The sequence below is a fragment of the Desmodus rotundus genome, chromosome X (assembly GCF_022682495.2).
Source record: "Desmodus rotundus isolate HL8 chromosome X, HLdesRot8A.1, whole genome shotgun sequence".
NCBI classification, from domain to species: domain Eukaryota; kingdom Metazoa; phylum Chordata; class Mammalia; order Chiroptera; family Phyllostomidae; genus Desmodus; species Desmodus rotundus.
In genome coordinates, this window is record NC_071400.1 from 65423298 (window position 1) to 65448594 (window position 25297).

The 25297-nt window shown below is 37.9% G+C and overlaps 1 protein-coding gene across 1 annotated transcript in view; it reads left to right on the forward strand.

Moving 5' to 3' along the window:
- DGKK (diacylglycerol kinase kappa) overlaps positions 1–25297 on the forward strand; it is a 160993-nt gene that overhangs the window by 31753 nt on the left and 103943 nt on the right. The window contains exons 4-7 of the mRNA XM_024579934.3: positions 6378–6382; positions 12116–12226; positions 13935–14015; positions 16089–16193. Of these exons, the coding sequence (XP_024435702.2) occupies positions 6378–6382; positions 12116–12226; positions 13935–14015; positions 16089–16193 (302 nt within the window). The remainder of the gene's footprint in view (positions 1–6377; positions 6383–12115; positions 12227–13934; positions 14016–16088; positions 16194–25297) is intronic.

Below are 25297 nucleotides of genomic sequence, written 5' to 3' on the forward strand. Positions count from 1 at the left end.
GCCAGGCAGTGGAGTTGTCCCCTCTCCACCCCCGCACAACCAGAGCTGAGGAGCAGTGAAGTGGGTTGCCCCACCCAGGCAATTACCTAAGGCTCCGACCCACACCATTTACAGGTGTCTTTGCTGCACAGGCCAACCTACTAAGACAGGGAGTAAAGGCAGCTCTACCTAATACACAGAAACAAACACAGTGAGTCTGCCAAATTGAGGAGAAAAAGAAATATGGCCCAAATGAAAGAGCAGAACAAAATGCCAGAAAAAGAACTATATGAAACATATGGAGATAGACAACCTATCAGATGCAGAATTTAAAACACTGGTTATGAGGATGCTCAGAGAACTCATTGAGTATGGCAAAAAATAAAGGAAGAAATGAAGGTTACACAGTGAAATAAAGAAAAATCTACAGGGAACCAACAGTGAAGGGAAGGAAGCCGGGATTCAAATCAATGATTTGGAACAACAGGAAGAAATAAACAGTCAATCAGAACAGAAAGAAAAAACAAGAATTCAAAAAACCAAGGAGAGGTTTAGGAACCTGTGGGATAACTTTAAATGTACCAACATCTGAATCATAGGGGTGCCAGAAGGAGAAGAGGAAGAGCAAGAAATTGAAAACTTATTTGAACAAATAATGAAGGAAAACTTCCCCAATCTGGTGAAGGAAATAGACATACAAGTCCAGGAAGCACAGAGTCCTAAACAAGTTGGGCCCAAAGGGGACTGCACCAAGACACATCATAATTAAAATGCCAAAGGTTAAAGATAAAGAGAGAATCTTAAAGGCAGCAAGAGAAAAGCAGAGAGTTACCACTTAGTTTTGAAATAATTTCTCTTCCTGGTGCCTATCCCTGCAATCTTTAATTTGGTAGAAGGTCACTTTATTTCAACAGACCTGAGCAATATTAATAGTTTTGTCTGTTATGTGTTGCTCTTCCCTTAATGAAAGATGCTAAATTTTAGCACCTTTATTTGCAGTTCTGCAAAGAGATGTGGCTTGGGGAACTTATGGAGTTCGGTGTCCATCTCTTAGATGTCATATTGCTGTCCATACTGCACCATGTACAAAAATTTCTGTGAAAACACAAACTAGGTCATTGAAATCTCTGATGGTTTTGCAAACTATCTATTCTCTCTCTCACTTCAAATCAACCCTCACTTTCCAGGAAAGATAGGCAATGTTTATGGTATGAGTAGAAATGTGTCTAGGCTTTGGAATCAGACATACTTGAGTTCAAAGTCATCCCCCTTTGTAACTGTGTGTGATCTTAGAGAAGTTGTTTGACCATTTGGAGATTCCAAACCTTATCTACAATATAAAGCTAATATTACTTACTTTGTAGTGTTGTGAGTATTAGTACTAATGTACATATACAATATGCCTAGCCAGATGCCTAGTTACAGTGGTCACTTCAGAAAAATGTGTGGATATCAGACATGTGTTTGTGAGTAATTACTTTTTATCATATGTATGGAGGGATGAAACGGGCAAGAGGGGTTAGCTGTGTTTCCATGTTTCTCTGTGTATCCTTTTTAGTGTGTGTGTATTGCTATTAGTGAGTCTGTTTCTCGCTGGACTCTCCCTTCCCATCTCCCCTGATCTTTACCTTTCTTAAGCAATCCTAGTTTTTTAGGTCATGTTTCCAATTAAAGGACAGTCACCTACCCCTCCCAGAGGAAAATTTTGCCTGCTTTTTATATTTGTGTGTGTGTGATTCAAGTGTAGCTGTCCCCCAGATCTCAATTGAAAATCCTCTTCCCATTTCAGTCAGTGCTGCCCAGCAACTTTGAACAGAGAGCTACACACACACTCATTAGAGCACAATCTGAGAGCCAATGAAATGATGCCTGAGAGATTGGTCCAATACCAGTGGTAGTTATATATGCCATTAATAGGAATATGAGAATTTTTTGTCATCAAGTTTATTAGTGTTTGCTGCCACCCCAGCCTCCCCTTCAGTGTAACATACTTATCCTATTCTTATTTCTTTTCTACTCCTCTTCCAAGCCCATCAACTATAAGACCACTGATCTCTCTCTCTCTCTCTCTCTTTCTCTCTCTATAGATAGATAGATAGGTAGATAGATAGATAGATAGATAGATAGATAGATAGATAGATAATCTCAATATCTCTCTCTTCTTCTCCCTTAGTACTTTTATACTTTTCTGATGCCCTCTCCAAAACAGGCTGTCAAGAGTTAAGCAGCACAAAATCCAGATGGTAACAGTCAGCCTTGCTCTAAGCCCTGTCCAGTGATTGTTAGAATTTAATTACTGTAGTTAGTAGCCATTTAGGAGTTGAGCAGCCTTAATCCCTTAAACATTGCCTGGATATAGAAGGGGGTGTAGTTTTACCAGGCATTTGCCTGCAAGGAAAAGTTGGAAAAGGATGTAAATCTGAATGATGTTTCAACAGAGACATAAATAAAAGTCCAAAAGTAGAAAAGGCTAGCAGTAGGTGTTAGGATAAAGCATCTGAACAAGCCGTGGGAAGTGGCTCTTGGGAGGGGGAGGCAATAGTAATGCTCTTGTTCTTTCCTAGAAAGATCCTTGTAGAATGCTTTTGTGCAGTAGTTGCAAAGCCAAATTAATTTTTCATTATTGCTACTGGGAGCCATCCAGGTCAAAGAAGAATTTCCCTTTGGGCTCAGCATGGTATCACCCTCTTTTACTATAAGGATGCCTTTCAATTGCAGAGTTGATTATGCCATACTTCTTTACCAGCAATGATGCCAGAGAGTTATATTATAGGATGGCAGAAGAGGGATGAGAAGAAGAAACTAGGCTTTAAAAAATATATTACTAATTAAAATGATACCAAACAACAAATTTAGAGGTACAGTGAAAAAGAGCCTTGTACTGGAAGTCCAGAGGCCAGAACTAGTTTGAAACATAGTGACATTGGGTCCTTCCTTGAGTCACAGTGTTCTTATCTGGAAAAAAGCCAATAGTATTAACTATCTTGCCTGCTCCTCAGGGTTGTCTTCAGAGTCAAGTGAGAATCTTCAAGATCTTTATATCTGACAGAGTACTGTGTAAATGAAACAATTATTAGTACCTTAATTTCTTTAGCATTTAATATTAAAAACAAAACCAAAACTGAACCAAATAGCTGAGATTTATACTACACATCTCCCCCTGCCCCAATCCTGTTTCCTTCTGTTAATTCACAATGGGGTATAACTTGTAATGGAACCAATGATTTAAAACTTATTTTTTTTCCTTTTACTGAGGAATAACTGGTCTTCCATGTCCTGTAAAATTCTAAGACAGATTTTAGCTCTGCCATTTATCAACGTACTGGGGAAGTTACCTAATCTCTTCAAGCTTCAGCTCTCCATGTAACATGATTTGACGCAGTACTTCCCACATAGTAAATACTCACCAACTGTTAGCAATTATTATTATCATTATTATTACTCCAGGAAGCTTGTCCCTGTTGCCCTTCTTTTACCACCTGGCAAAGTTTTTCAATTTTGTTACCTGGACAGTAATTTCTGTGAAACCAAGGCTCACAACATATTTTCTTCCTTGACAGATTAGTGTCTCCTGCAATCATAGCTCTTCCTTCTCTTTTCCCTCCAGGTTTGGTGGGCTGTCAATCTACCTTACCTCCTGCCTCCATATGAGGCAATTTTGCTCAGTCAGGGACAGTCCTGTGCTCAGAGGGAGCAAAGTTATTCACAGCTATAGAGGTTGAGTGGAAAATCCTTCACCCAACCCACAAGCCAACCCCACCCTGAGATGCCCTTACCTGAGACCTTGTTCCCACTCTCACCTAGTACTGGTGTGGCAACATGAACAATTTTGCATACACACATACTAGTGAATTAGTGAATTTCATTATCCTATTGCTACAAGAAGCCAACAGAATCAGTGGTTCTAGCATTGGTTTCTGTCTACCAACCTCATGATTCTTGTCAATGTGACTTCATAAGACTGAGAAAAAGTAAAAACAAAAACTCAACATCCTCTTTATTATCTAACCTCTTCATCCCCAGAGGACCTGTTAATGAATGTATTCTTAGGTCCTATTCATACCTTCAGATGGCTGTCTACATGGGGCCAGTTTGACAATAAGGCAATCTCCCCAGCTCCCCAATTACATGCAGTTAGGTGATGTGGCCTTACCACAGTTACATTATTAGAGGCATGTGATGACATGATTGGAAAGATACAGGTATTTTTAAAGCCCAGTACACAGAAAGCACTTGGCCGAGTCTTTATCACTTCTCTCTTTGAGTGAGTCGTAGCCAAATGAGTGGCAACTTTGCATACTTGCAGGGTTCCTTTTGGCCTTAGGTTGCAAGCATTTAAAAATACCTCTAAAGGCTGAAATCCACAGATTTAGGAGCTCCAAGACATGGTCCAGCATGTTGTTACAAAGTATCAAAATATGCAAAATATGCTATTTGACATTTCAGGTACATCTTCAAAGAACTGTAAATTTTTTCCTCCCTGTTTGGGAAATTGTTCACAGTACATGGTCTCCTTTAGCTTAAACTAAGGGGAAATCTGCAGACATCATTTGTCCATGGCTTTTCCTGCTGGGTAAAATAGTGGCCCCTGGGAGAATGAAATAAGTGAATTGAAGTGATCCCCAAGTTGGATCTGACACCCAGGCTAGATCAGAATTACCATTGTCCTGTACATGCAAAATGGCTTGTTCAAGGATTCACAGTTCAATACAGCAAAATCAGCATTCAAACCTGTGTGCAGATCTGGGAAGACTCAGCCAAGCTCTTCCGCCTTCCTGGTGGCTGCTAGTCACAGGGCAATTACCAAGAGCCAGGTTACTGCTTTCTGCACTTTGTCAGCCTAGGTCCAAATTGCCCACCTCTTCCCTAACCCCCAATTAATGATCCTTACCCTTCCTAGAAAACTCCAATAGAAAAAGGAAAGGGAAAGAGAGCAGAGATATTTGAGGAGACATGTTTTTAGGCTTTATAGTCCCAGTGGACTAATTTTGAAGTCACCAATTCTTGATATTTATCTTATCAATGTGCTCATACCAATGCAAAATGGCATGTGTATACTAGAGTCATTGCAGTATTGTTTGTAATAGAATACAATTCTAAATCACTGCCCATCAATGGAGGGCCATTTAAATAAATCACCTTATATCCATACAATGGAATGCTATGTAATTACAAAAAGAAATGAGACAGCTCAGTATGTACCAATAGTGAAAGGGCTTCAATATATATTATGTGTGGAAAGCAAGAAACAAAACATTGTGCATGGAATGCTGGTTTACATGAAGAAGAAATACTATATGTATGTATGTATATGTTTGTATATGTGTATAAACTATCTTTTGAATAATATGCAGGAAACTGGTTCAAATTTTTGTCTATTCAGAAGAAAAACACATCATTCTCAAGTTTATTTTATTTCACTAAAAGAAAACAGGGACATAGAGGATCCTCTGTAGTTCTTCCTTAGCACAGGAGGCCATGGGAGGGATTTGTAGCTACAGTCCTTGCAGACCTGAGCAATACATAGATATCATTCCTCAGTGTTAGGGTAACCAATAGGACTTGGTTTGCCTATGACTTTCCTGGATTTAGCACTAAAAGTTATGGAAAAACTGAGACAGTTAGTTACCCTAATCCTCATCCTTCTGCTGCAGCCCTTAGCCAGCTAGGCTTGCTAGTGCCAGAGAGGGAAGCTTCCAGTAGAGAGATGAATGGAGCTGTGTCACAAGCCCCTGCCTCCAAAATCCACAAGCAACTCACATGTACAGAGTGGCAGGCACATGCTCTGTGAGGTATCCTTATCTAACAGGGAAATTGAAACTCAGAGAGGTTAAATGATTTGCCCAAGGTCACACAGTTAGTAAGTGCTGGAGCCAGTCTGTCTGACTCCTGCCACATCAGCAGGACCCCTGGGGAATATAAAGCTTTCAGTAAAGCAGTGGACCTGGCCTTTCCTAAAGCTTAAAGCACCTGGAGTTACATTTTAACTAAATCAAACATTGTTGCTCTGAATCAACTTTGGCAGGCCTGAGTTAGGAAATGGCTTTCTTCCCATCATCCTTGGCCTCAAAGCAAAGAGAATAGATGTTCCAGGTTTTTGAACTAAAAGAGCCATAGGTAGAAAGCTGCCTTCCCCAGTTGTACTCATAGCAGGAGTCTGGTTCTCACTTGAGGAGTGATAAACTACCCATCCCCAACTTGATCCAGCCTCCCTCCCAAGAATAGCATGAGAATAACAGGTAAGGGTGCGTGTCATGTTTGCCTGTTTGGGTGGGGGTGGAATTCAGTTTGGCTACCTAATATGGGTTCTTTTTGCTAGGAAAAGGTAAAAGCATCTCTCAAAGCCTCATCCATCAAAAACCTACAGAGCCACAGAAAAATAGATGTAGCAGATACAGTAAAAGTTTTGGAGATCGGAGAGAATGAATGATAGGAAAGGTCACAGCAGCAGCTGTACTTGCCCTTTTTCAATGAAGCACCAGGCAGGTGTTAATTATATATATGAAACTGGGCTGTTTCACATACTCTTTGAGGTATTTTATAGAAGATATATATATTTTTTTATTGTTATGCAATTACAGTTGTATGCCTTTTCTCCCCATCCCTCTACCCCACCCCAGGTGAACACACCTCCCTCCCCCCTCTCCACCCTCCCCCTTGGTTTTGTCCATGTGTCCTTTATAGTAGTTCCTGTAATACCCTCTTCCCACTATCCCCGCCCCCACCCCCCCACCCCCGCCCTGGCTATTGTTAGATTGTTCTTAACTTCAATGTCTCTGGTTATATTTTGTTTGCTTTTTTCTTCTATTGCTTATGTTCCAGTTAAAGGTGAGATCATATGGTACTTGTCCCTCACTTCCTGGCTTATTTCACTTAGCATAATGCTCTCCAGTTTCATCCATGCTGTTGCAAAGGGTATAAGCTCCTTCTTTTTACTAAATATGGAGCAATGGAAGTGCTTACTTTCACTGTTGACAATTAATTTATACGTGTGGAATTGTAGAGCATTAGGGAGAGAGACCACCTCTGCCAGGGTACAAGAATTTCAGGGAATAATGGATCTCGGGACTGGCTTACCAAAGAACCCAAAAGGAAACTGAAGCAGAGCTTTCCAAAGTTCTAGCTTTCTCTGCAGGGGATGCCACAGTTTAGGCAAAGACATTTTGCCTATCCTTGGGACCTGAATTACCTATGCCTTGATAAGCCCTGCATTCTTGCATTTTAATAAAGCTAAATGATGTCTGCAGTGATTTAGCTTAGCACCACACTCAGTCCCACTACAAAACAGCCAGCCTTAAGAGTTTAAGAGTAGAGACTGTAGTGCTATTTGGGTTTTAAAGTCATATAGAATTGGCAGGAAGGATGAGGACACCTGCCTGCAGTATGTTCTAGTTTAAGAAGCAGCAGGTGGGTCACATGGCATTTCAGTATGTATAAGGATCATATTACCCTTTGTAAATTATTCCTACCTGTAGCATCACAAGTATTGCCACAGGGATGTGGCACCTTGGACCAAGAGGAGTACAGGTATGCCCCATTTTATGAAGTAGCTGTATACCCGTAAAGATGGTCACCAAGAAAAAATTCCCATATAGAATCCTATCTATTATTGATTTTTTATAACATTAGACAAATGTCATAATAACATTTTTCTTTTTTCTTTCTTTTCTTTCTTTTTAAAATTACTTTATTATTGTTCAATTACAGTTGTCTGCATTTTCTCCCCACCACACCCCCTGAACCCAGCCAAACCCACCTATCTCCCTTGCTTCCACCCTCCCCCTTGGCTTTGTCCATGTGTTCTTTATAGTAATTCCTGAAAACCCTTCTCCCCACTGTCCCCACCTTCCCTCTGGCTATTGTTAGATTGTTCTTAATTTCAATGTCTCTGGTTATATTTTGTTTGCTTTTTTTCTCTTGTTGATTATGTTCCAGTTAAAGGTGAGATCATATGGTATTTGTCCCTCACCGCCTGGCTTATTTCACTTAGCATAATGCTCTCCAGTTCCATCCATGCTGTTGCAAAGGATAGGAGCTCCTTTCTCTCTGCTGCATAGAATTCCACTGTGTAAATTTACCATAGTTATTTGATCCACTCATTTGCTGATGGGCACTTAGGTTGCTTCCAGCACTTGGCTATTGTAAATTGTGCTGCTATGAACACAGAAGACCTTTCAATTCTTAGCAATCTACTGTCTTGTCTTTCAAAACAAAGATTGCATGGAGACAGTGTATTTACTCTGTGGTGTGCATATTAATTAATCAGGAACACCCAATTTTCTTGTCATGGGTAGAATAGTGGAAAGAGCACAGAGCCCACCAGCATTCTGTAGTTGTGAATCCTCAAGTAATGCCCAAGCTTCAGATTTACCAGCTGGAAATTATAGGTAATACTCTACATGGATGTGGTGAGGGGGCAATGAGATAATGTTATCCACAAGAAGCCAGGAACTAGGAAGCACTATTTAAACCCTCTTATGGGATAGGCAAGAGCTCTCCTTCCAATGCCTGCCTTTGCAGGATATGCTTGTTTGTTTGAGTTTTCCAATTTTTATCTTATGTCCTTATTAAGTTTAGTGGCCCCCGGCAGGTAAATGTTGATTTGCATGCACATATTTTATTGACCCATTGATTGATTCTTAGCTTCTGCTTATACAAGGGGTTATTTAGAAACAGCGATTGGATTAATAAGTTTCTCCTGGAGGGAGACAGAGCTTAAAAGGCAAGAAACTACAGGAACTTTATATTCTCCCAATTCAGGTTTGGATGTTTGTTGAAGTTCTGAGTGAATACTATAGAGCCTGTGTTCAGAACTTAAGAAACTATTATGTGGCCTTCTAAACTTTTTTCCCTACTATACATAAATTACATTAATACTTACATGCTCCCAACTTAGTAATATATATCTCACATGTATAGGCTCCTCACACACAAGCTCTAAACTCATACTACAACCTGCTCTGATGCCAGGAATACCCACCACTCACTCACTTTGTCCTCTAGAAAAAGTGATGGTAGCTATAATTTAGAAATTGCAAACTGGTTGCCTGTGGGCTGACTTTGGCCTGAACACATGTTTTCTTTGAGCCTCACCAGTGTTTTAAAATACAATTAGTTGCTAACATTTCAATATTATAAAATTTTAGGCTGGATTGCCAGTTTCTCTTTAAAACTGGAATGAGCTAGTAACACTGGTCAGCATTCAATAATAATCACCTAAAACTTTGTAGCAACTGGGCTTGGCCTCTCCAGTTTTCCTACTAGGTCATCTTGTCTCTTCCGTTATCAACCAGCACTTGAGTAGACAGCCCTGCCTTAAAGCTAGCACATTCAAAGTGACCAATTTAATATCATAGCACAGAGAGGAGACAATTGTGATTTGGCTGGTGTAGGCAATGACAGGGTATGTGAGTAGATAACCACTGTTCTGATGCAATCCATCATTTGAACCAGAAAGTAAATATTTAGGGCAATGAACAGGAAGCCCCAAGGCTCTTTCAAATGGTTCTGAGCTCACATAACTTTGTGTTTGTCTACGTGGATTATTGTTCCCTCCCCCTCCACTCCCACTATCCATATCTTTTAGACAGGGAATGTGCCTGCAACTTATTTAGCTGTCTCAAATGGTCTATTGAAAGACAGAGTTCATAGTAGGAGCACAGAAAATGTGAATGAAGCACTCTATCCAATAATAAATGCATCACAAAGTATTTTCTTCACTTGACAAAAGCTGGGTTCATGGAATGAGAACTGAAGATTTTGATGATTTGCCATGTCCTCATATTAATAGATTAATTAATTTTTTCTTTGTCCTTGAATAAATAACAGATGTCACTAATTATCAGGGAACATGTAAGGGAAGAAAAGAGAACATTTCTTAAGTACTGAGAAGGGGAATTAAAGAACGACCATTAGTAAGGGTTGATGGAAGGAAGTAGCTGGAAAGAAGAGGCTGATTTCTACTTTTTTCAGTATTTCAAATCACCAGTGCCTGGGAAATTTCTGAAGGAACTAGAAGGCTCAGGGTTCTAGGAATCTTCTGAAGAAACAAATACCCTTTCTCATGTTCTCAGCACCACCTCACTCCATCTTCCTACCCCTGAAAGGAACAGGAAGAGAAGAGAGCTGGGTATGGCAGCAAGGGTAAGAAAAAGCCATTGAAGTTGAGGGAGGCTTTAAACTGAAAATGGAAGGAAGGGAAAAGTAGCCAGCCAAACATTGTAAAATGAGCTATTACATTGGACACTATATATGTCAGAATAAGAGCAGTGGAAGAAGCATTAAGTAATTAACAGAATAGAATAACTTGGGGAAAATGCAAAAATAATGTACCGTGTTTTTCGGACTGTAAGACGCACTCCTCCTCCAAATTTGGGAGGAAAATGGGGGTGTGTCTTATAGTCCAAATGTAGCTTACCTGGCTCGTGGGGGGTGGGCAGCTGTGGTGGGGCTGGGTTTTTTTTTTCCTATTTTTTTTCCTATTTTCCTCCTCTAAAACCTAGGTACGTCTTATGGTCCAGTGCATCTTATAGTCCAAAAAATATGGTATGTGGCTCCAATTGTACAAAGGTGGAGCAGTTGAAATTTTGAGAGGGATATTTATGACTGCCTAGGTTTCATGAAGACAATATAGAATAATAAATGGCACAAAGGTGAGAAAGTTAGGATACAGATAACCAAATGCCATCATTGAGATTATATAACATAGGCCACCAGACTTATTGTCAGCAATTTAAATGTAATTTCTTACTCTCCCTGCCATCTTCCTCTGTCCCACAAGATTTCATTGTTCTCTGTCTTGACTCTTTGGCATCATTCTTGTGTAAGCATCTCAAGGATGGTACAGTATCTTGAAACTCCCATAAGTTGTCAAGAGGGCTCAGGTAAACATGGATTGCTCATGAACTGACTATTCAATTGACATACAAAGGTTCTGTCCGTTAGTACACTCTTAGTGGTTAGAGAACTGAACATAAAGTATAATAAATGCATATATATTTGGGAGAATAGAAGTAGCAAAGAATTGTTTAGATCAGGGTCCCAAACTCAAATGCCTGGTGGAGTCAGGTGCCCCATCTGAAGAGAGCAGCTGCTATTCCATTCCAGCAGATTGACATGTGACAATATAGGTGCAGTTACCAGAGGTTATCATTATTTTAAAGAAACAGGAAACTTGAATTTTAATGTGAAATATTCTGTTTGAAATAATATCAACAAATTAAAAACTATGAGAAACAGTAGCAGGTAGGCCAAATGGAACATTTCCACAACCACTCAATGGTGAATTTTAATTTAGGTGATAGATGGAATTCATGATACAGCCTTGATTTGGTGACTTTGTCCATTCAGCATGGATTTGGTTCCAGTTTGGTGGGTGTGAGTACTGTTCCCAAATAGCAGTCTTGCATGTTGGTTTGTATCTATAAATATAACTGAGAACTTGATCCATGGTAAAAATGGTAAGTAGAATCTATGCTGGTTTAGAGTCAGTCTGTTCAACAACTAACTGAGAAATCAGTGGTCAGACTATGAGATATCTAAAGAACATAATCAGAAAACAGTTCATTTTTGGTGACATTTTGCTGTCTCTTGAATCCCTTGAAGGCCATGGTAAAGAACTTGGATTTGGTTCTAAAAATCTTTGGAAGCTATTGGAGGTTTGTGAGCAGGGAACGAATGTGATCCAACTTAATATTCTAAAAGGAACACTCTAAAAGAGCTGATGGGAAGGCCTTGTATAGAGCTATAACCTGGAAACATCCAGAAAATCTGCCTTTACTTAATGTAGTCTCTTCCCCTACCACTTGTTCCTTCTTAGGCATGTTGTTCTCATAGTCATGTGTTAAGGTCCCTCCTCCTTATCCCCTACTATCAGTGGAGATGTTCTTCACAGTTCATATGCCATGTATCCTAAGAAACTTGTAGCCTATATATCATCCTGAATGTGTTATCCAAAAGTAACCAATGGATTTTCTGATTGAATGAACTTCTTTGAGTTCTTTCCTGGCTCTCAGGCCATTTATCGGATATATGACAAGAGACAGAGCCTTCCAGATATCTGATCTTCTCAACTGTGAGGACAAGTGATATGGTCTTGAAAATTGATCTAATAACTCAACGCTATGCTATCTTTCAGAAAATACTGAAAGAAGGACCTCTGCTGAAGAGCTGTAACTCCTTCAAGAGATGGAAGCTTAGATATTTTCTGGTTCGAGGACAAAGGCTCTGCTTTGCTCACCATCCTGCGGTAAAAGAACAGAATATATAAGAGATATATATAAAATCTTGTCAATTGGGTTAATGTGTGGGTGCCAGAAAATGTTTTATGAGGAGATGAATAGGTAAAGACATTTGGTGAACACTAAGGCAGAAAATGAAACCTTCTAGTCTTGCTTTAAGTTGGCCTTTAGGGCCAAATGAGGGACAGTCTTCTCTCCCTTCCTTTTTCAGTTTCCCTTCCCTTTCATAGGTTCCTCAATTAGCTTCTACACCCAGAACCAACTACATAATTTGTAGGGCCCAGTACAAAATATAAGTGTGGGCCTCTTATTTAAAGAACAAGGACAAATGCCAGTGAAGATAACTAAAATATAAAACAATTGTTTGTCAGAGCATCTTTTATTTGTTATTAAATGTCATTCTAAGAAAATAAATAAATAAAATTTTAAATTATTAGCAATTTTTCCATCCATCTGTATATTGTACAAGGCCAGTTTTAAAAGAAAATAGAAAAGCATTTAATTCATGAAGAACCACCAACACTATATCATTTGTACCTGGTAGCTCATACACACACACACACACACACACACATTGTTCTCATCAGTACACATAACTGTGCAACACTAGCTCAACTGTTTTTCTTTCACATCTTGGTATTTACACGTTCTACCAATACTCTGACTAAAATGCAAATGAATTATGGATTTCCCTATCTTTCCCTTTTCTTCAATGTTATCATTTTCAGCATAAATGACTGGTTAATACAGGGAAGTAACATGAATAAGAAAGAATACAATAGGGTTCCTTGGTTGTTCATATTTCTTAGAACACCATTGCTATGTTTGAAGCAAGGTCTAGTTCCAACAGGAAGTGTGGCCTCTCAGGGCTGTCAGCTCCCCTACTTACTCATAGATGTAACATGCTTACCTTATACTTGACTTGGTTCTCACTGAACTCCCACACAACATGGGTCTACTGTAATTCTATGCTCATGGGTATCACAAATGCAAATGGAGTGACAAAATATGGAGTAGACATGCATATTGTGTATATCTTCTCTGCTAATGCTCATGACCCATTGTCCCACTAGACTTCACTTATAAAACACAAATTCAATGACAAACTTATTAAGAATTTCAAGACTGCAACAGTAGAGCATTAAACCAAGTGTGTGGCCTGTATGAACACGAAGACCTATTTGATTTCAGTTACATACCATTGAAGCCAGTCCTGTCTGTATCCATAGTACTGATTTCCTGCTTCTAGCTAGATGTTACCTACTATAGCCAGTGTATAATGAGACAAAGGCCTAAAACTGGATGGGACTAGCAACATAGTCAAAGGCTGCCAGCTGATAAAATTAGAGCTAATAACTCCTATCTGCTCCACTATGCCTCTAGCTAGACCACATCGCATTATCTTCTCCAACATCAACCTTTAGTTTTCAGTAATTCTGAATTACCCATGCTTTACTATAAATCCACATCAAAGGTTTGGGACCAGTTGTGTTTTGTTTTAGTTTGGTTTGTTTTTGTTTGCCACATGTTATATCAACAAAAATCATGATGCTAAATAAATCCCAGCACTCAAGCCAAAGCAATGATTACATCATGACTGCCAAAAATGCCTATTACTGTGCATGTGCATGTGTGTGTGAGTGTTTACTTTTTAATGTCTCTTTGCCTCATTAACCAGATGGTTCTTTTCCCCCTCTCCATCTTATATCTTTCCAGTTTGCACATTTTGAAACAATTGATCTGTCTCAGGTTGCCGTGGCTGAAACTAGCTGTAGAAACCTTTGTCACAGTTTTTGTGTAAGTAGAGTTGAGAATGATTTAATGGGCGGGGCTGGGAGCTAGCTGGGAAGAGGGGTTGGCACACTTTCTGCCTCTTTGGAGTTCAGTTTTCCCAGGTTTCCTTTGATCCAAAATTATAGAAATCCACTTAAAGTAGTTTTGCAAATGAGTGCTGAAGATTGTTCATGTAAAAACTTTTACCAACCCACTATAGGGGGAAAATACTAATGGCCTTGTTCCCTATTACCAGCCTGTTATAAAATCAAGGGGGAAGGTGGAGTTGGGAGAGGGAGGAGGGTTCAGCTGGGGTGGGGTGGAGGGATGGGGATAAAAGGCATACAACTGTAATTGAATAACAATAAAATTTTTTAAAAGAAACATAAATTAAAAAAACTGAGCTGATTTCAGGGTAGGGGAAGTGACTATTACAGAACTCTATCCTCCTGGTGATTTAGAAAAGTATCATGGGGAGTCTTTCAAGAGACTGCTAATATGTTGTAGAAAATGTCAGGGTAATCAAGGTACATGATATTTTCTCCTTTGATGAAGCAGATAAGAGCCTAAATCCAACGTGAAAGCTACCCTATGCTCAGATCACTAATGAGAGTAGCACAAAGAAAGCAGAAGATATTCTAGAAAAGTATTCAAGGGCTTGGCATTGCTGAAATTTCATAAGGCTTTTGTCATTCAAATGAATCCAGTCTAAAAGCTCACTGAAAAATGCAAGTCCATTGGCTGAGGAATTCTCCTACTTACTTCTTCCCAGAATTGTCTTCTCCCAGCCTCAGTGGTGGCTTATGGAGACTGGGGTTCCTTTTCAGGCAGGTGAACTTAGCAGACTAAAGATCTATAGGCCCAATGTCCCGCTTCTGTCATAGGTCCACATTCTATTCTCCTTTGAAAGGAGAGAAGCCAGATATAAGAGGAGACCCTACTCTCATTTCTTGCCTTATATCACACTGAGCCAGGGTAAAGCTGAGGGTTCTGTTGACCCACTCCCCAAAAGCTTAATTTTGGCTGATGAGCATACAGGCTAATGTTTTTGGTCTTCACTCTACAAAGAAATCTCAAGGACTAGGTTGCCCCTTAGCCTAATTAAAACAGAGACACTGCTCATCAGCCCCATACAAGAATGGGTTGGGACCAAAAGAGTGGTTGTTACCACAATTCCCACTAGTTCTTTTTCCAATCTATCACAGAATCATGCTGTGCTACATGCAAAAGGAAAAACAAATTGCTTGTTGGTGTGGTGAATTCTAGTTCCAAGATTTTGGAGGTCGATGGTAAAGGCAGATAGGGCTATTGAAACAATGACCAATGCTATTGCTATCCATGCTTCCTATTGCCCTCTGGGAAAAGACCAAGTCCTGGCCATGGTCTACCTCTGCTAGACCCTCAGAGTGGCTTTTTCATTCTTGCCTGGGTTGTTGCAACAAGCAGGATTAAGAGAGACAATGGTAAAATTTTCATCAGGTTGTCCCTGACCATAAGAAAGAAATAAACTAGAGTTTTAGATTTTTCACTGTATTGTATCCTCCCAAACAGAAAGAGGCACACCCTGATGAGCCATATACCCTTTTATTATTTCCAAGTAGACAGAGCAGTAGTAAGTGAGTAGGATTTTCAAACAACCTCAATTGAGTAATATATGAATGCCTGATTTAATGTTTAAAAGCATGTGCTCCAGGGCCAAATAATCTGGATTTCAATTCTAGTTTAGCTTTTTACTTGCTAAGTGGCCCTGGGCAAGTCATTTAATTTCTTTTGCCTTGGTTTTCCTGACTTCGAAGTGGGAAAAATCCTTATATAATGAGGTTGTAATGACGATTACAATAAATAATATACATAAAGTACAAGAGAACAGTGCCTGGAACTTAGTAAATGCTATTAAAGTGTTATCTATTACTATTATTATTATTTTGGGGGTCTGGTATCTAGGGAGCTACAAGTGGGTCTGGGAACATCTGCTTTGTATTTAAAAAGTCACTTCAGTTATGCTTAGTAGAACTAAGTCCTTGGAGAATTCAAAGGCTCCGTTTTGGGGCAAATTTGTAGAGTGGGAATCAGCTAATAGTATGACTTTTTGTTTAGGTGATCACACCACAACGAAAACTTATCTTGGCTGCACCCACCCGGAAAGACATGGAAGAATGGATTAACGTCATAAAAACCGTTCAACAGGGAGAAATTTGTAAGGTAAATGAAATAATAGAGAATCCACACACCTCTCAAGCATAAACACAAAATTGACTGCATTAGTTAAGCCATCTTTCAAATAGAGAAATAATAAGATGGAAGCAGAGGTCACCTGGTCAGGAATTTTAGATGAATATCATTAGGAAACCTATTTAAAACTATTTATAAATAGGAGTAATTCTCTTATACTAAGATGTTGGTAATTATGTGGTTTAGATACTTCTGTACACTGCCATTTGATATATAGATGTCACTATATGGCCAGTGGATGAGGCACTCCAGATGTATGTGAGCAGCTAATTTAGATGTTCTTGTATACCAAAGCTGAAATCAACAGTCTTTACTTGGGTCTACTGAATGACCAAAGCTGAAATCAACAGTCTTTACTTGGGTCTACTGAATGACACAAAGGACAAGGAACCAGACCAAAATGAAATAACTACTCAGTAGCAAGCCAGGATTTGGACCCAGGCTGTGTGACTCCAAGGCCTATATCCTTAACCCCTATGCAATTTTGCCTCTCTGTTTATTGTCTACCACAAAAGAAATGTAGAGAGATGAGCAAGAAGCAGTCCCCCTCAAAGCTTAGCAGGGTTCTTTTTCTCCTAGCAATACCAAACCCTTGCCTACTACTGCTCCCTGCCACAAGTGGTGCCACCATTCAAACTCTGGGCTATGACTTCTATAGACCTACCACAGTTAGAAGTTATGTAACTTTTAAGAGGGGAGGGATTTTTGTCATTCATTTGCTCAGAGCAGTGCCTGCCATATAGCAGATGCTCAATAAATATTTTTTGAATGAATAAATGAATCTGAGGGCAATCTTGGAGCCAAAGTTTAGAAAGGGAGTGATACATGGTTCGTGGTTCATCCTAAAGCAAAGTTCTTCTCTGAACATCTTGGAGATAAAGGGAAAAATGATTCCACCCTTAAAAACTAGCAAAGGGTAGAAGATTGTTATAGGCATTTGGGATAAGCAGTATAGACTGTGGCTTGGTAATAATGGGTTTTAGAAGTAAAATTAGTGCCATGAAGAAAAACCATATGTCCTCACTCTTACAGGACTTCTTAGGCTTTTGACCACTTAGTTTTATAAATATACATTCTGCTAATCATGGCTATGAGTACATCACAAGTTCACTGAACTGGGACCTAGGCATCTTTCCACATATCATTAAGGCCTTTTCCAAGCCCACATAGTATATGCTTAATAGAGATACTTTACTTAGAATCTGATGATGGTCTTTGTATGACTTAGCACTCAACATTTCACTCCTTTATTTTCTTCCTTTCCTCATTGAAAAGCATGTCCTTTCCATTCTGCCCACCTGCAATGAGGCCACTTATGGCATGGCATTAGAGGTAGCCACAAAAAGTTGTAATTTTCATGCTCTCTTCCATCCTCCCTCTTCTCTCAGCTTATCTCTATCCAAACTGGAGCACTTCTCATGAATAACACATTTTCAATTTGGCCAAAAAAAGGCCACATAGGATATTTTGAATTTTAATTATTAGTCCAGGAATTCAAAAACTTCTAGAGCAAGCCATAAGACCACTGATGTGTAATTTCTGAATCAACTGAATTAAACACCTTGGTGTTGAGTACCCTGCACAAACTTAAAAGGAAAAAAATAATATTCTGTCTATTTACTCTCTTGGAAGAGTTTACTTTCAGGTTGTAATCACAACCTTTGTAGAGCTGCTCTAGGGATCTAAATCTATTAAAGAACACCTTTAGCTGTAAATAAAATGTCTTAATATAAGCATCTTAGCAATTCATCTTGTTTGAGGCTTAGAGTCAAATATGCTTTCTTTCATATATACCTCATCTCTAATGATCTGTTCTACCCTCTGTCACCACCAATGCCTGACTGGAATGAAGAAAGATTAATAATTAACTTAGTGGTCTATTAAATCACTACAAAGTAATTTGATAACCTATTGGAAACTAGTCAGTACACACTGAGGACTGAGTTCTTACTAGGTGCCCAGTTCTGTTCTGTAGAGAGCTGAAAAATAGATGTAGCTGCTTCTGGCTTCAGTGATCTTTTTTAGGTAGTTGATACAAAATATACACAAAGAAATAGTTAAGTGACAGTACTCAAGATAAACAACAATTTTGAGAGATGTTAAAAGGCAGTGCATGATTGATTGCCAGATGAATAAAACAGACATTAAAGCAGTATGGGAGTTCAAGGGAGGAAGACATAAATATGGGCTGGAACCCTCTGGGAAAGTTAATAAAGGAGAAATTTGAGACTGAAGTTGAAAGATGAATAGGATTTTATTGGTGGCAGGGGATTAGGGACAGGCGGAAGTCCTGAACAGGGGAATTGGGATAAGCAAAAGCTGAGCAGTGGAAAAACAGAAACTTTTTGGAATAAAGTGAAAGGGGGATTCTATTTGACCAGAACAGTTTGGGAAAGTATGTTTAAGACGTGTGTCTGAAGAGGTAAGTTTAGCTTGATTGTGAAGGATTATGAGAGTCAGGATAAAGAGTGAGGGAGAAATGCAACATGATCAAAGTTCAGTTTAAGGATGGATTAGAAAGGGAAGATAGTTTATCAAAGGAATACTTTAGAAATACAAGCTGGATTAGACAAGGGATAAACTGGAGACCAAAAGATCATAGAGGAGGCTATAGATTAATGCAGGCAAGACAAAGTTAAGCCCCAGAATGAGGACAGAAAAAAAAGACACATAGTAGATACCAAGATGGGAGTGGGGGGAAATCTAAGTATAAGAAAGAGGCAAAGGAGAGAGAGAAGTCATGGGCAAATGAAAGGTTTGAGCCTGGGAGACTTAAATAAAGAATAAAAAAGAAAAAAATAGAAATAAGTAGCTGCATGGAAAACTGGATTAAAAGGTTAGCTCTTTCTAATAATGAATTGTCATGGAACCATTAACTATGGGAATAAGAATGGACCTCAAAAGTCATCTAGACTACAGATTCTAGACTCTAAAGCATCTTTAGATCAAGTCATGCAGCCTTTATTTGAATACTTTTAAAGATGGGGAGCTAAGATTCTTGCAAAAGTGTACATTCAATGTTCCTAAAGCTCTAATTTTTGGAAAGTTTTTCTTAGTCTTTGGCCTAGTAGAATAACTTTCTAACATTCAGTGTGACCTGTGAGAATGGCATCAGCTGCCTCTTGAGGTAGAAAGCTCCGTGTCATTGGAAGAATTTAAAACAAACCATTTATTTTTATTTATTTTATTTTTTTAGTATCAAGTAATTCTTTATTAAATGCCTATAGTAGATATTTATTATTTATATTTTTATATTTTTAATTTTTATTGTTGTTCAATTACAGTTGTCTAAAGCAAACTATTTAAACAACTTTTGAAAATGTTGTACAGAAAATTAATTTTTCATAGTGACATCACCAAGATGGCAGAAAAGGAGGTCTCAATGCTTATCCTCTCCTCCACAAAAATAACAAATAAGCAACTATGTACCAACTAGAATAGTTCTGAGATAGTTCTAGAGTACAATAAAGAAGGTACAGAAAATCTATGAATCACAGAGACAAAATAGCCACATAGAAAACCATAGTAAACAGTTTACTCACATAGCCCCTCACCCAGTCTGGCAGAACTTGGGGCTGAGAGGAATCCCCTTGGCCTAATCTCCTCCCACAAGACAAAAAGAGAGCAAGAGGATTCCAGCAGCCCTGGAGTAAGTGAATGGATGAAAAACAAGATCCAGAAATATGCTGTCTACAAGACTCATTTTAAAATTAAAGACACCATAGGCTGAAAGTGAAGGGATAGAAAGGATATTTCACGTAAATGGTAACCAAAAGAAAGCATGGGTAGCTATTTATATTAGACAGAACAGACTTTAAAACTGTCTCTAGAGATAAAGGAGGGCATTATATAATAATAAAATGGTCAATTCAACAGGAAAATATAATAATTATAAATATATATGAATCCAACATCAGAGTACATACCTAAATATGTAAAATAATGACAGATCTGAAGACAGAAATTAACAGCAATACAATAGCAGTAAGAGACTTTACTGTCCCACTTACAATAATGAATAGAACTTGCAGACAGAAAAATCAGTAGAGAAACTTCTGACTTGAATAACACTATTGACCAAATAGACCTAACTGACATATACAGAAACTTACACTCAACAACATTAGAAAAGACACATTCTTCTCAAGGGCACATGGAATATCCTCCAGGATAGATAACATGTTAGGTCGAAAATAAGCCTTAACAGATTTTAAAAACATGGACATCATCTTAAGTATCTCTTCTGACCATAATGGAATAAAATAGAAATCAGTAACAGCAAGGAAATGGAAAAATTCACAAATACATAGAAACTAAACAATTCAGTCTTGAACAACCATTGGGTCAAAGAGGAAATCTAAAGTCAATTTTAAATTATCATGAGAAACACAAAAATGAAACATAACATAACAAAAACTAGGGATGCAGCAAAAGCACTTATAAGAAGGAAGTTTATAAAAATAAACAATACCATTAAAATAGAAAGACCTAAAATAAACCTTTTCCTAAAAGGAAAGAAAGTGGTATCTAAGGTAATGGATATGCTAATTGGGTTGACTGTGGTGATTATTTCACAATATATATGTATACTACATCATCAAATTAAATTAAATATATATGCTTTTCAATTGTCAAATATATCTCAATTTTTAAGAAGGCAACCTAACTTTACACCTCAAGTAAATAGAAAGACAATAAACTCATCCTAAAGTTAGCAGAAAGAAGAAAATACTTAAGATTAGAGCAGAACTAAAGCAAATAGAGAAAAAATATTTAAAGAGTAAAAAAAATGAACAGGTAATTTTTTGAAAATATAAACAAAATTGAGAAGCCATTAGATACACTAGTGAAGAATAAAAGAGAAGATTCAAATAAATAAAATCAGAAAAGAAAGAGGAAACATTACAACAGATGCCTTAGAAATAAAAAGCATCTTACGGGACTATTATCAACAAACTAGATAATCTAGAAGAAATGGATAAGTTCTTAGAAACATACAAACTATTAAAACTGAATCAGGACAAAATATAAAGCCTGAACAGACCAATAGCAAATAAAAAGATTGGATCAGTAATGAAAAACCTCCCAATAAAGAAAAGCCCAGATCCTGATAACTTCATGGGTAGATTCTACGAAATTCACTCAAAGAAACAGTTCATTCAAAGAATTAATACCAATCTTTCTTAAACTTATAAAAAATGATGAGAGAACAGTTTCAAATTAATTTTATGAAGCCAACACCACCGTGATACTAAAACCTAGCAAAGACACTATAAGAAAACTAAAATATAGTAACCCTTATGAACATAAATGCAAAAATCCTTAATAAAATCCTAGCAAACTAAATTCAATAGCATGCAGCATGACCAGGAAATATTTATCCCAGGGATGCAAGAGTGGTTCAACATAGATAAATCAATGTGATACAACACATAAACAAAATGAAAAAAACCCACACGATCATCTCAATAGATGCAGAAAAAGCACTTGACAAAGTTCAGCATCCATTCATCATTTAAACCTCAACAAAATAGGTATAAAAGAATCTTACCTCAACACAATAAAGGCCAAATATAAAAAACCCATAGCTAACATCAAACTCAATGAAGGAAAACCTGAAAACTTGCCCTCTAAGATTGGTACAAGGCAAGGATGTCTACTCTAACCACTTCTTTCCGACTAAGTACTAGAATTGCTAGCCAGAGCAAATAGGCAAGAAGAAGAAATAAAGGAATTAGAAAGGAAGACATAAGATTGTCTCTGTTTGCAGATGATATGATCATATGCATAGAAAAAGCTAAAGACTCAACAAAATCATTTTTAGAACCAACAAACTAATCCAATAAAGTTGTAGGATACAAAAATCAACATAAAATAATCAATTGGGTTTCTATACACAAACAACAAATTATTCAAAAGGGAAAGAAAACAACTCATTCACAATAGCAACAAAAAGTATGAAATACTTAGAAATAAATTTAACCAAAGAGATGAAAGACTTTTACACTGAAAAATATAAAAGATTGATGAAGGAAGTTAAAGAAGACATAGATAAGTGAATAGACATCCCATGTTAATGAATTGTAAGAATTAATATTGTTAAAGTGCCCATACTGCCCAAAGTGATCTATCTACATATTCATTGTAATCCCAATCAAAATCTCAATGGCATTCCTACAGAAATAAAAAAAAAAATCTAAAATTTATATGGAACCACAAAAGACCCTAAATAGCCAAAGCAATCTTGAGCAAGAAGAACAAAACTGAAGACATCATACTTTCTGATATTAAAATATATTACAAATCTATAGTAATCAAAACAGTATTGTACTAGCATAGAAGCAAAGAGTAGAATGGTGGTTACCAAGTGCTGAGGAGAGGAGGAATGGGAAGACATTGGTAAGGGGTACAAAGTTTCAGTTATGCAGGATGAATAAACTCTGGAGATCTAATGTACAGTAATGTGACTATAGGCAAAAATCATTTATTGTACACTAAAGTTTGCTAGGAAAGATTTTAACTACTTTCAACACACACACAAAAAAGGAAAGAAAGTGGTATCTGAGGTAATGGATATGCTAATTGGGTTGATTGTAGTGATTATTTCACAATACATATGTATACTACATCATCAAATTAAATTAAATATATATGCTTTTCAATTGTCAAATATATCTCAATTTTTAAAATTCACCTAAAAAAGAAAGTTAGTTTTTCTGGTGGGTAGACCAGATGAACTCCAACATTCCTTTCAATTTGAAAAGCTTATGATTTTCTGATTTCATTAAGTAGATGAGAAAATGAACCTCATGGGAGCTCAGTTATTTTGCCTGAAATCACAGTTTATTGTAGCAGAATTTATTTTTTATTTTTTGATTTCTTTTTTTAAAGGATTTTGTTTATTTATTTTTAGAGAGGGAAGGGAGAGAGAGAAACATCAGAGTGTGAGAGAAACATCAATCAGTTAGATCTCACACACCCCCAACAGGGGACCTGGCCTGCAACCCAGGCATGTGCCCTAACCAGGGATTGAACTGACAACCTTTCAGGTCACAGGCTGGCTTTCAATCCACTGAGCCACACCACCCAGGGAAGGATTTGTTTCTTAAATCTCCTCTTACACCATGCTCTTGGAAGGACATCTTAAATTCTGCCTAATTAGTTATCTTCTTTTTGTCCTCTAGTCCCCAACTCTTGTGATTATGGGGTAGTCTGATGGACAAGTAAGTGGTACAAACCAGACAACTTGATTGCATAGATCAACAAATAGATTCAAGTTGGCTAAATTACCCTCTAGCTCATGCATAGTGTCTCTGTGGCAAGTGGTTTCCTAGGATGAATACAGTTCATGCTTTTTGCCCCAACATAATTACTATTAGCACTCCATTTCACTGTTAAAGTGGTGGGACAACTATAACTGAACAACAATAATAAAAAAAGATTTACAACGTCTTCATGATGCTGGGAAAAAATGTATCCTGATTTAGATAATATGGTCACCCTGCTAAAGGCCAAACATTCTGTAGTAGTGGTTTGTATACATGATAGAGTTTTTCATCTGTGTTCAAATGCATTTTTAATCTGTATCAACAACCAGAAAGGCCTGTAATGACATACTGTATTAGCTTGCTAGGGCTGCCATAACAATGACCACAAACTGGGTGAATTAAAACAACAGAAATTTATTCTTTCACAGTTTTAGAGTCTAGAAGTTCAAAGTCAAGGCTTTGGCAGGACCATGTTCTCTTTGAAGGTTCTAGGGGAGGATACCTCCTTGCCTCTCCTTAGCTTCTGATGAGTGTAGACATTCCTTGGTATTCCTTGGCTTATAGACACACCACTCCAATCTTTGCCTCTGTCATTACATAGTGTTCCCCCTCTATCTGTTTCCAAATTCCCCTCTTCTTATAAGGACACTGGATTAGGACCCACTCAAATCCATCATGACCTCATTTGAAGTTAATTACATCTGTAAAGACCTTGCATACAACACGTACTCATCCAGAGTTGGATGCATCAATGCTTCCTGATAGAATAGATTGTACGTAAGGAATATAAGTAAGATATTCTCTACTGCTAAAGCAAAGCAATGTTTATTTTACATATTCTCTTATATTCTGTAGCTCATGGTGCCATGCAATTCAATATTCTATCCAGGCAGTGTTCTGTATTTCTTCCATTAGTCCTGTAGAACCTCACATTCTAGGAGAGCTCACCTGTCGCTCTATACTAGAATGATCTGTTTAGGAAATTGTCTCCTCCAGTAGACTATGAGCTCCTTGAGGGAAAGAACTATGACTCATTCATCTCTGTATCTTTAGTACCTAGCTTTATAGAAAATGCAAAGTAAGCTCTTAGTAATTATGAGGGGAGGGTAGAAGGTTGAAAAGAAGGAAAGTAATTATAGGGTTATAATCTAGGAAATAGAGAGGTGCTGGGAGCTCAGAGTGTGCTAAAGCCAAAGCTCTGTCACATCCTCAGTGCTCTACCCTCTGATATGTTTTCTCAAAACATTGCCAAGTTCTCAGCATGCAATAAACATCACAATCACAAGGTCATCCTAGAATAAATGAGCCTTTAGCTCATCAAGGTAATTCTTCTTTTCAGAAGCTTCATGGTCAACCCAACAACAGCTTAATATATACCCAGAATGCCAGAAGGAGGAAGGAGGGATCAGAAAGAGCCATGTACAGGCTGTTTTAGATTAATTTAGGCCAAATTAATCAAGGTTGAACACAATGTGCCAGAGCCCTCAATAGCACTCTCTCTCTCTCTCTTTCTCTCTCTCTCTCTCTCTGTCTCCACCCCCCCTTTTCTCATGAACGAACTACTATCAGTTGGCATCAAGAGAATATATAGTTATTTTTAAAGTTTGTCCTGCCTTTATACACCCAACCCATTATAATGTCAAGAATGAAATACTGGGCAGGAAAATCTCAGACATTCCATGCAGCAACATCCTCACAGACATGTCCCCTAAAGCAAGGGACATAAAGGAAAGAATAAACAAATGGGACCTCATCAAAATAAAAAGCTTCTGCATGGCTAAAGAAAACAGCACCAAATTACAAAGA